The 12,379-nt window shown below is 43.7% G+C and overlaps 1 protein-coding gene across 3 annotated transcripts; it reads right to left on the reverse strand.

Annotated features, from left to right (window-relative positions):
- Positions 1 to 2,875: 2,875 nt before the first annotated feature.
- Positions 2,876 to 12,110, reverse strand: gpatch2 (G patch domain containing 2). Of its 3 annotated transcripts, none has more exons than XM_084377920.1 (10): positions 11,913 to 12,110; positions 10,830 to 11,073; positions 9,049 to 9,596; positions 8,693 to 8,757; positions 8,375 to 8,572; positions 7,671 to 7,791; positions 7,015 to 7,054; positions 6,749 to 6,813; positions 6,456 to 6,544; positions 2,876 to 3,809 (listed from the first exon to the last, which is right to left on the reverse strand). In XM_084377920.1, exons 1-10 carry the CDS (start codon positions 11,960 to 11,962, stop codon positions 3,640 to 3,642), a joined length of 1,590 nt encoding a protein of 529 aa, XP_084234046.1. In that variant the 5' UTR covers positions 11,963 to 12,110; the 3' UTR covers positions 2,876 to 3,639. The 3 variants fall into 3 exon arrangements, with proteins under 3 accessions (XP_084234046.1, XP_084234045.1, XP_084234047.1); XM_084377919.1 differs by having other exon boundaries at positions 9,046 to 9,596; XM_084377921.1 differs by lacking the exon at positions 11,913 to 12,110 and adding an exon at positions 11,501 to 11,851 and having other exon boundaries at positions 9,046 to 9,596.
- Between the last annotated feature and the right edge of the window lie 269 nt (positions 12,111 to 12,379).

Genomic DNA, 12,379 nt, shown 5'->3' on the forward strand with positions numbered 1-12,379 from the left:
GGAGGAGGGGAGGAGGGGAGGAGGGGGGCACAGCCAGCGTTCCCTTATATGCAGAGGGGAGGTGGTGAGTGGAAAGGGAGGGTAGAGGACACACAGCGCTCCTGTATTCCCATAGATACAGAGGAGGGATTTCTATTGCAGCCTCGCAAAAGATGGGAGAGAGAGGAGGGAGGGAGGGAGGGAGGGAGACAGAGAGAGAGAGAGAGAGAGAGAGAGAATCATATTTCAGCGATGTTGAGTCAGCATGTGAATGTGATGCATGTGTTGATAGAGTTGGGAATATTTAGAGGGCACGTTCTTATGGGAAGTTATGGATTAAAAAAGGAGCTGCCCGAGAGAGCGTCTGTGCCGTCGACGAGGCATCGAGACGAGAAAGTTCCTCAAGTTTGGTGTCGATTTTCACGACAGGAGCGAGAGGCTCGAATACTGACGCAATCGGCTGATAAGTGGCCACGATCACTGGAAAAAAAACTCATTTCAAACAATCAGAGGTCAAAGACGTGTCCCGTTCCTCTACTTCAGTAAAAGTAGTGAGACCACAAGGTGGAAATACTCGAGTAAATGTCCTGCATTCAAAACATCACTGAAGTAAAAGTATTATCAGTGCAAAATGTACTCAAAGTATGAAAAGTAAAAGTACTCATTATGCAGTAAAATGGCTCCCGTCAATGTTTTACTATTAAACCTGTAGTTTTGGAGAAGGAATTTTAATCAGATGAGAAAGATCTTCATTAACTTATTAATATAAAAATGTATTATTTTGTTTTATCTCTAAACAAACTAAATAAACAAACTCTTTGTTTTCACGACTGAATAAACAAACTGACCTTAAAGGACAACACAACTTCATACTGTTTGACCTTGTTTATATGTGGCGGACCCTGCCACCTTCCTATCTTCAAACAGTTTATTTTCCTCTGAGAACAGCTTGTTTATTCAGTTATGGAAAAACATATTTCTGCCTTTATATTATTATCTCATTCATATTGTAGATATTAAAATATGAGTTTGAGTCTACGTAGCGCCCCTTTAATGTGTATGTTGCATAATGTTTGTCACATCGCGGTCACATGAGGTGGAAGCTCTAGCAGCACTTTATATGTACTATAGATAGCTTAATTATAAGACCGACGCATTTCGGCTCTTTGCTTTCATCAGAGTCATCCGGGGCCACGAGCCGAAACGCTTTGGTCTAATAATAAAGCTGTTGTCTATAAAACAAGTGTTAAGTTGTGCCAGAAACCTATATCATGTTCACATTACATGTTTATGACCTGATTTTCATATAGGGAGGTGGAGGGTAAAGTGTCGTCGTGTACGAGGTTTGCAGACGTACTTTGCCAACTTTTATTCTTGCGAATAATGTGCAATACTTGAGTTAATGTACTTAGTTACATTCCACCACTCCAAAAAAAATTACAAAAGGTGAATTGTTTTTTTTTCTCTCAAATATTTAGCAGCAGACAATAATTACAACGTTTGCCCCAAATATGGGCTAGTTTGATATAATTAGCTGATTTGAGTTTATTACAGTTATATATCAGTATTGGGTAAATGTTAAATATACTGCTCAGCAAATTTTTGTCACAGTTATTAGGAGCAGCTCAACATTTCTTAAAATACGCTTGTTCTCTGAGTTGGAGGAGCAGATTGAGAATCTCATGTTTTTTTGACGTCACCTTTCAAGGTCAAATGTTGTTGTCTTGTTTTCAGCTGCAGTTTTATCTGCCTCTTTTTTCCTTCTATGCATGTACTGTATGTATGTATATGTATGTGTTATATGTATAAACCAATTTCTTTTCTATCTATTGCAGAGCAACGTGAACTCTAAGTGTCTGATACCTGTCTGTACAGTCAATATGAGGCAGGAGCCGACAGCCAGTTAGCTTAGCTTAGCGTAAAAAAAGGGTACAGGAACAGCACCTTTAACACATTATATGCCATTTGTTCCAGTCTTTATGTTAAACCACCTGATGAACTGGAGGAGGGTATTAGCCTCATGGGACAATAACTACCACATAGTTTAGGCAGTCTCTGAGTTTAATATTTGTTGGTCACTCACAGCTCATCTTCTCTGAACAGGCCTGGTGGGGTAAACGACCATCCATCTGATGCGCAAGGGTTACAACAAACGGAGAAGAGGAAACAAATATTGTTACAGTACAACTTCCTACACCTTTTTTAAATTTATAATTTAATTTTTTTTCCCTAGACCTTTAATCTCTCTACCTGCACTTAAAATGATTTCACATCTGTATTCAGGACAATCTATAGTTGCAGGTTAGCTATATGTAGCCCTAAATAAATACATGAAACAATACCACAATTAAGTAAAAGGATAGTGGGTCTAAAACTTAGCTTTTAAAAATGGAATTAAACTTCCTCTATATATTGTGGTACTGTGGTTAAAGGCCCTGCACAGTCACACAGGTGTTTTCACTTGTGCCTGATTACAACTAGAGTCCTGAGAAAAGCTCTAATCAGGCTAATTAAGTGAAAACATCTGTGGAAATTTGCTACGTAGGGCCTTAATATGTGCATTATGACAGCACTGATCCTTCATTTTATCTCATGAAACATTGACAGGCGCTAAATCTATATACGTCCTGTATTTCACTGGTATTTCCAACCCTGTTATGGAAACATTGAAATGTTTGTCACAGTCATACAGCCATTTTGTTATACACCGTCATTTAGCATTGCTTTGGCAGGCTAAACATTTTTCAAAATAAACTACCTCAACAAACCGGGTGAAACAGGACAGTCGAGCATGTCGTTGGCAAGACTTTACCTCACTATACACACACACCTGTGTTTTCTTAGTGAACATCAGCAGCACATGCATACAGAGTGGTGCTAAATGAAGGGGAAAAACTGTGGTTTGGATTTTTATCTTTTTGAATAGATAAAACCGTTATGGTGACGTGACTTCTTGCATTAAATGAACAACAAAATGGATGGGAAGCGCATCCAGATATATCGACACACATCCATACAGTGTACCCTAACTGAAAGTGAATCTTGAGGTATGGCCTACGAATATAGTCTCTGACTCTAAAACTCTTGTGCAATATCAGACAAAACCATTTTTCATTAATTCAATAACTAAAACCGCTGACTGGGGAAGAAAAAGAAAGAAAAAAAAAACACTATTAGCACATTATTTGCGCACTCGTGTGGTCAGATTTACCCCCTTTTCTCTCCCGCAAAGATGATATCTGAGGTAACAGGGCTGAGGCAGCATGCCAGCTTAAAACACTAACAACGAGGCATCAAAGTCATTTATTTTCTCCAACATGGAGTTTTTGCTAGAGGTCCTTTTCTCCAGCTCAGTTTCAGTCAGTCTCTCCATTTGTGGGAACAGTATGTGTGGATATCCCCAGGCTTCTTCAAGTTTCCCCAATATGGGAAAGTTTCTGTTTCATCACAGACTCTGTTGCTAGGATGAGACTCATTCCTTCCCTTCTTACGACTCACATTTCTGGATCATCCTGGAACTTCTTCTTTAATTGTTCATCGCACTGAGCAGCAATTCATCCACGAGGAGTGAGCAGCATTTCATCCTCCTCGCTCCTCGTAGCTCTTGGGGCCTTGTCTTGTCCCAGCGTACTCCAGGTTCAGAATCCAGAAACCGGGAGTTCAGTTGAATCCTAGACCAGTGCCTTTGGGTCTCTGCGTGGCCCGGATGGGCTCTGTGATGCCCCTGCCCTCTGGACCCAGGCCCATGCCCGGGCTCCAGCCCATGGTCTGCAGCATGCGGCTCCCCATGTTGCTGTCAGGGATGGGAGGCGCGTTCTCACCAACCACTCCTGAAAAGACAGAGGTCACCGATTAGCAAGGGGGAGTTTCTGTGATATTCATGTCTGTAAATATTATAGCCTCTCAACACAAGGGCCACACCTGCTGACAGCTGACGTTGGTTTGTGTTCGCTTAGAAATCATCCACCAACCGACAAAATGATCTAAAGAAATCTAACTGCATTTACAAACACTGCTACAAAGACGGCGTACATTAGGTTGAACGCCAATTAGCAGGTTTAATTACACCTTTTTGAAATTTATGATGAAAACAATTAATAGAGCTTCAAAAAGATCAAAATGATTCATTTAGATAAGGCCTGGGCGACCTGCCATACCTGCGAGCTGACCTGCCCTTTTTAATTCACAATTTCCTCTCGGCCAGCACTCATTCTCTCACTCCGGTTGTAATAGGTTGTGTTTGTGTTTCTTTCACGTTTGATTTATAAAACACTTGGCCAGCGGCCGAGCTGGTGCGGAGGATTGTGAGTCATATTTGCCCCGGTGGTCCCGCCAACCACGTTGGCTGTCGCAGCTGCAGTGTCTCATAGGCAGAGCAAACAGGCCGGGTGGTGGTGGAGCAGCGGTGGGCAGAGCCGGCCTGTCCGCTCTACCTAAAGAGCCTGGAGACACACCCGATAAATGATTGGCTGTTCCTGTGTCACTCATGGCGCGCTCCATTATGAAGGGATATAACAGGCTGCTTATAAGCCGGGGCGTATTTGCTATGTGCTGTCAAATTAGTTTGCAGTTAATGCATACACGGGAAATTATCAGACATTTCATGGAAAATTTTTCTTCTTGCCATCAACGGCACGATACATATTTATATTGTTTTATCGCTCAGGCCTAATTTAGAGGCGTACTATGCAGGATTTACTGGTTGCCATTTGTAAAAACTCCTCCTCCCTGGCTCAATGAGGGAGACGGAGACGGACTGAGAGAGCAGCAGTGGTCGAGTGAATGAAGTGAAGGAGCAGCCTTAACGGGAACAAAGCAGTGAATCGCAGATATAAAATGTTATTTTCCCATCATTTCAAAACAACCCTGAAGGAAGTTGCTGGATTTTGTGTGAATTCAGCCCAAGTGCACGCTTCATCCTGTCTGCTGAGTGCTGCCAGGTTTTAAAAGGACTTGGGGGGGAAAAACATTTGGAAGCTAAAACATACAAACTTCCACCAAAATGAGAATGCTTGGATTTGAAAACATAAGAAATACTGCTTAGAAGCTACAGACTGATATGAAAATCTCAAAAAATCATGGACCAGCCCTTTAAATGTGTCAAAAGCATGTCACAAAAATCAGAAACAGAAATAAACAGGAACACAAGGGAACAAGACACTAGCTTGCATGCATCCACCTTTCACGCAGTTAGTACTGAAACAATTCAATTATCCATTATCTGATGAACACAAATTTAATTACCAACTATTCTGATAATCAAAAGTTTCAAGCAAAAACAGCAAACATTTGTTGGTTCCAGCTCGTTGTCAATTAAGAACAAGTTAATTGCAGGTCTCGCTGCAGTGTTTGCTGATGCTTATTCTCGTCTCGTCTTTCGTCTGGTCCCGCCTCTACATAACCGTCTGCATTACTTGTTGCACGGAAAGGCTCTTCGGTGACATCATCAGTCCATTAAAATTGCTAAGCTACATCTAACTAATTTGATCATGTAATCAACTTAGCCACATTTCTGTCTGCCTCAAACAGACAGTGGTCACTCTGTCCTCGCCCTTCCTGGAAGTTCACAGTTCAGTCGTGCAGACTGTTAGCCTTTTTAATCCCGTCTTTATTTCTATGAAGCGCAGGGCAAAGTCGCCCGCTCTTTTGCACGCATGGCTGCCGAGTTCCAGGTGGGTTACAGCCAAATTGTCAGGATGTGAATTTGGCAGGCCCTCGCCGCCGCCGCCGCCCTGCTGTGAGGTCGGCACCTGCTGTTCCTAAGCGCTGCACCAGCGTCTGGGGCAGGTATCAATGTGTAACGCACCGCTGAGTTTTAGCAGTGTTTTATTTTACAGCTTGGTTTTGCTTTTTCTTTTATTCCTTTTCTCATATTTTCAACTAGCGATACTTCCTTGTGTGTAAACAGTGATCAAAAATGGCACATGGCTTCAGGCTGGATAAATTATAATGGGAGGTTGACCAAACAGAATTAGGCTTTACTACCTCCCCCTCCTCCTCCTGCAAAAGCATCAACTTGCCCAGAGGTAAGGAGAGTGGTTTGGGGGAGGGGGGATGCACAAGTGTTACTGGCTAAGAGCTAATCCAGTATCTCCGCTTTGACAGCATGACTAGCCAGCTGACTCTTGTCCAACAAAGCTTAGAAGGAAAGGGGGTTATAAGCTAAAGCAGGGTTTTACAGAGAGAAAGGAGGAGCGAGGGGTAGCAATTTGAAAGATGAGGGACTCCCTTCCCTCAATTAAATCTTTTAAAAATGTGTAGTGAAACCCTCACTTTTCATCCCAGTCTCTCGTGTTTACATCAGTGTAAGTGCCAGACAGAAGGCGATGAGGAAAGCAGGCTGGTGAACATACTGAGCTCCACCAAGAGGGGGAGGGAAACAAGTGAGAAAGCGAGAGCCAAAAATACAGTAAAAGGGCCAGTTGGTAAAAAGTGCCAGATGGTGTGTGAGGTGTAGCTAGGTGTGCTTCCAATACCTGAGGGGGCGGTGGAACCGAGGGGGGCTGCTTTTCGCCTCCGCTTGACATCCCCTGTACATAGAGAGCCGAGGTGCCCGCTGGTCTGTCTGCAAAACCAGCCGAGCGAGACCAAAATATGGCAGCATTAGTTTTACTTCCAATAACGCTACAGAAAGTATTCTTATTCATTTGAAAAAGACCATTAAACACCGAAGACCAGTGCAGCAAGGACACAAGCAGGTACTAAAGGAATTGAATCCGAGCTGTGGTCATAAATCACTGGTGTTTTTTAGTTAAAGTGTTGTTCTCACCTGCTGGCTGTTTTTACTGAGCAGCTCCTCCGATGCCCTCTGTCTGACCGTGGGTCCCAATGCAACTGAAGTGGCAGCGAGGGAAAGAAGAGGGAAAACAAAAGTTAATGTTCAAGCACTTAGAGCAAGTAATCCAGGAAATAACACAGCGCTACTGTATTTATTACACCGACCACGCTGAGTCCTTGTAATGGATCAAAATCTAACCTTTGCATTTCACCCCCATTTTGAAAGGAAAAGAAATGAAGTGAAGAAATGTGGCTCACCTGTCCGTGTTCCCTCCTCGAGCCCGAGCTGAACCAAGGCCTGTTGGAGATATAATAGTGTCATTCAGGCCCACAAGTTCCCGTCAAGGCAGCGTTCCAGAGACAGAAAGCAAACTGCTATTCATTATCATATCTGTCTCAAAGTGAACTGTTGGCTCTCGTCCATCTAACTTTCACAGAAACCCAAGAACCTTTTCAGACTTTAACTTGGAAGCATTAAACGCATTTAGACTTTAGACTGGAGTTGCACTTAAATACTTTTAATTGATAAGTCTTCAGAAACTGACAACTGTGCATCAGTGATATAAAACACGATGAAACCAGTAGACTTCCCTGTGTTATGGTGCATGTCTAATGTCAAATCATATGTCTTCAGCATATGCCGTGGTGTGCGTTGACATGTGTTTCTCTGCAGAGTATGTGCGAGTAATTTTATTTAACCTTGCTGTCTGTGTACTAGACTATTACATCTGAATTGATTTTGACTAAAACTGTGGCTTTTTTTCAGTCTCACTCACTGTTGTTGCTTAGCATCTTTCATAAAATAAAATGCAACTGAAATAAAATAATAAAGAAAAATACAAGAAAAAGAACACAAAATAAATAATGGAGCAGTCTGAACAAAAAAAAAACTCTTTCAAGAAGAAAGGACTCACTCATGGGAGTCCTGGCTTTGTCTGCCCAGTCTGTCGTTGAAGCCTTGACTGGAGCTGCCCTGCAGCCCCGCCTCAGACGCCTGCTGGTTTCCATGGAGACGACTCAGCCTGGCCTGAAACCCTGACGAACACAGCACAGGATCGTGAGCAATAAAACTGAGGACGTGATCGTTGATATGATACGATTAATTTGATCATTTTCACATTTTAGTGCAGCAGAGCCCAGAACAACCCTTCACTCTCGATGGGACACAACACAGGGAGGTCCTTTAAGATACCAGTCATTCAGAAACAGCTTTAATGATGAGGAGGCCCAGGGGGACTTGATATTATTACACCTACTAGTACACTCAAGATGGACTATGAGATACTGGAATATTTAAGTAGAAACTGATCGGGTAACTATTATTTTGATACATTTGTTGTACTGCCTGCTGCAGCCAGAGGTAGAAGATTTCATTCCCTTTATTTAACCATATTACAGCCACACTGCTCAGCATTGCCTTGGTTTCTGTCTGTGTGACATGTTTGCCTCCTACTGGTGATGAAAGAAACTACAAAAACATTGTAAAATGTCTGACTGCACATTTTTATTGGCCCCAAAATCCTTATGATTACATTGTAAACTCTGTGTGTGTGTCTGTGTTTCTTTAACAATGACACTGCTGTTTTTAAGTATGTTGCTCGTATTGTCTCCAGCCTACCTCTCTGAGCTCCAGGGCTCATGAGGGGGAAGGACCCAGTGAGGATGCTGTTGAAGACTGGGTCGGCCAGGTCCAGCTCCTCTGACCCCGTCTCCCTCTCCCACCAGGGAACCACTCCTGCTATCCCGCATGCACCCCCAGGCGCTGAACCGGAGCCCGGCTCGCCGTCGTAGAACCAGTCGCTCTGCTCGTCATCACCTGGAGGAGAGAGGACAGAGGGAGAGTGTGTGATCCAAGGTTCATGACGCTGATACAGATGTATTTATTGTGGAATTCAACATTTTTGCAACACTGTAGATATAATGTTTCATGTTGTACCTTGCCTGCCCTCATCATTAGTGTAAAGGCCTCCATCACTGCTGTTACTGACACTGCTGGTCTCACTGAAAAAGAAGGAGGTCAAGAAAACGGTCAATAAGAAGTCAACAATTGTCTACTAGAAGAAAACCTGGCTAGCTTCCACAAGTTTTGGTATTGATTGTCTTTGATACTCAATGCAACAAACACATTTTTTGTTGACACAAAAAATGGTTGATGTTTGGTATCTGACGGCGTTCTTACCCACTGACCTACAGTGTCACACACACTCATAAATGCAGCACACAGAAGAGGAGATGGAGGAGTTTCTGGAAACACAGGGCATGAAAAGAAACAAAAGTCAAAACACTAACCACCTGTCACTCATGTCCTCATCCGAGCCCTTCTGCTCCTCCAACTCCATCTTATCTTTGGACCCTTCCATCGGAGAACAGATCGGGTCTTCGCTCTCCACCACCACCCCTTCATCTGCAGCCTCCATTCCCAGCCTGTGGGTGGCCAGTTTCCTCTTCTTCACCCTGTTCTTCCCTCCCCCCGGCCCTACCAGTCCGACTCCACACAGCTCCATGGGCCCCCTGCCATCGCCTGCACCCAGTCGATGTGGCCTGCCACCAATACGTGCTTTAGGGACAGGTGGGGGCCCTAGCATGGTGGTGGAGGGAGGTTCTGGTTCCGCGGGTGGGTCTACAGCCATACGTTTGACCTTCCGTCTCCTCCTGAGGCTGCGGGTTCCCTCTGCCGAGCCCAGGACTCCCAAGTCGTCCGGCCAAAGCGGGCGCTTGCTTCGTCCCGTGTCAGCTGTTAGGAGGGTGCGCCGTTTAGGGCCGAGCTGTTCATCCGAGTCGCTGTTGTCACGGGCGTGGCTGTTGGCAGCAGAGACGCCCCCTGTACTGGCTCGGTAGTCCTGCAACAAACATCAGTGTGAGAAATACCAGCCTGTGATTGTGATGCCAAGTTTAGAAACTTGAATAAACTTGAGGAAGTTAATTAGGCCAAAGTGATATTTGAGAGAGGCTAATTGTATTTAACACAGACAAATTTAAACAGGATGGTATCGAGGAGACTCTGAGGGGATTATGGGGCCAACACACTAAATATGAGATCTAATAACCACTTAAACGACATGTAATCTGTACTAAGCGGGCAATTCCAACTTCATGCAGAGACCAGGACATTACAGGATTAGACCAGATTAAAAGGTTTAGTTTGAAAGAAATGACCAGAATTCAAAGGTAGCTCAAAACTGTGTTATCTGAACTATCTTTTGTTGTGGCGACTAGCTGTTAGCCAGTGAGCTAAGGGGCCCCCTTAGCTAACGGTAGTGTGAAACTTGAATTCAGAAAGTGTATGGTTGTATTTTTTTGTTTAGTAAGGAAAATAGGTGTAAAATATCTCCTTTCCTGACATTTGTGAGTTTATTTTGATTACTTTAGACTAAGTAGCAAACTGGCTGCTTTCACATCTCCATGCTGAAGCTACGGGGTTATCAGACTATTACCTCTTGCAGTACAAAGTGATATTTTAAAGACCAGACGCGCTGGGGCGAGCTGGTTAGCATGCACACTTAAGCAGACATCTTTGCCACACTGTGCACAGATGACATCAGGTCAACACTGTTGTTTCTTCTCATTCTGTTGATAATGTTAGCTAATTGTTTTTAATGCTTTAAAAAGGTGCACTACGTAGTTTTGGAGAAGACATTCAAACTCAGATTTTTATAATGCACAATACAAATGAGGTAATAATACAAACTCAGAAATATTTATTTTTCCATTACTGAATAAACAAGCTGTTCTCAGAGGAAAATAAGGTCCCCAGAACACTGTTTGAAGCTAGAAAGGTGGCAGGGTCCGCCACATGTAAACAAAGTAGAAGAGTATGACATTGTGTTGTCCTTTAAGATCAGCTTTATTTACTCAGTCATGGAAACAAAGAGCATTTGTTTGTTTAAGCATAAAAAAATAACTTTGAAGGTTAACATTTCTTACCCAAAACTACGTAATGCACCTTTAAACCACAATTCTGGCCATATCTTACAAACTGCCCCTTTAAGTAAAGAGTATTCCCTCTTTCTTGATCTAATAATGACACTTTTTTGAGGGTTTCCTATATTTTGAACTCCTCCACCCGCACCCACCTTGTGCTCCTCCACGCTGGACTCGGAGCCCTCGCTCAGGTGGCCTGTCTCCCACGGCGGGTGCGGGTTGTCCGAGCGTCGTTTTCTGCCTCTCCGCTTCCGAGCCTGCCTCTTCAGCAGACAGCCGACGGCCAGTGCGTGGTCTCCCCCATCACCGAAGCCACCGCGGGCCGCTTGCTCGGAGCTCTCCTCCAGTGCTGACACCAGGTCATGGACCAGCTCGTCCATCGTCCGGCGAAAGTGCCTGAGATAGGGGACAAAGGGTTATGTTATATACATGCATGGACACTTAAAGGCATTCAGGATAGCAGCTTGTTTTTTATTGGAGCTATGAGCAGTTTGTGCAGGACAGCCATGGGTGCTACTGGGAGACTTATTGACATAGCAGGCCGTGAAAAAAAAGTCAGGGTGTGTACGTTATGTAGGCATGATGTGCAAATGTCTGCTGGAGGATTGACATAACGGACCTAAATCTGAGCAACGCAGAGTTAGTCAGCTAGCTAGCTAAACTATGGCTGTTGGGCTGGCTAGCATCAACGTTTAGGTTAATTAAGAGGAGTTACGAAACTCAAATTAGCCAGATAATGAGTCACATTTTTCGCATTATCTCTTTCCGTTGAGCAAAGTTGGACGCAGCACCCGATGAGTGCCTTGCTCAACTTAGTACTTACGTTAATAAATCCTCAGAGGTCTGATTTAAGAGCCTGCGGTGTCGTTTGCAAACTCCTCTGAAAAAAGCACTGACATTTCCAGGCTTTAGTTAGCTAAGTTAGCTGTTTTGGCTGTTATTAGCTTCATGAGCTAGCTAGCGTAACGTTGTCTCGCTAGCCAGCTAAGTCAACAACAACCGCTCAACTATCACTGAAGATAGTTAGCAGCCGTTGAGAGCCAAGACCCGCAGCTTTTCAATTGTGGTAGTTTTAGCGACTGTCGCCGGAAGATAACCGCCGAAGAGGCCCTTTGATATTCGGATAAGCTTTTGCTGTTAGCATAGCTAGCTTTAGCTCCCTAGCCGGCGGCTTCGCGAAAGTGGAGTGGACGTGAACAATATGTTACGTCTCAGTGAATTCAAAGACCACCTACCAGCCGGTTCCCGCTTTGCCGATGGTTTTTAAATTAGCTGCACGGAACATTAAAGCCGCCAAATGCCAGGTACCTCTAGCCAGAAACAACGGACACACATTTACACACAGCAGACAACATCCTGACACAAAAGCTAACGATCAGCTAGCTGGATCAATATGCGACAAGAGGAGGACACCGTGAAGGCAGCCAGAGGTATTATGCTGCCTCCACGTGCTGCGGTAAATCCAAAGCTACCATTGTGACACGGGAGCACAGCAGTACTTTATTCACTTTTTTCTGTCTAATTTGGTTGTTATTTACAATTTTAGTGCATTTCATAAAATATTTTTCACTCTATGTACGATACTGCTACTCTACCGCATGTTTTACTTAGTCTATAGAAAAATAAGGCCTTTTCTCATCAAGACAATAAAATAAAAGTTCCAAAAAAAGCTATAACATGGACCTTAAGCAACAAAATCTAG

The sequence above is a fragment of the Pagrus pagrus genome (assembly GCF_965226575.1).
Source record: "Pagrus pagrus genome assembly, chromosome: 16".
Lineage (NCBI taxonomy): Eukaryota > Metazoa > Chordata > Actinopteri > Spariformes > Sparidae > Pagrus > Pagrus pagrus.

Bases quoted from the DNA above. Each gene is read 5' to 3' on its own strand.
- gpatch2 (XM_084377919.1), bottom strand. From the start codon at position 11,962: ATGTTCCGTGCAGCTAATTTAAAAACCATCGGCAAAGCGGGAACCGGC. The intron at 11,074-11,912 runs GTAGGTGGTCTT...CCCCTATCTCAG, and splicing joins GGCAAAGCGGGAACCGGCTG to GCACTTTCGCCGGACGATGG. The intron at 7,792-8,374 runs GTAGGCTGGAGA...TGTGTTCGTCAG, and splicing joins GAGCCCTGGAGCTCAGAGAG to GGTTTCAGGCCAGGCTGAGT.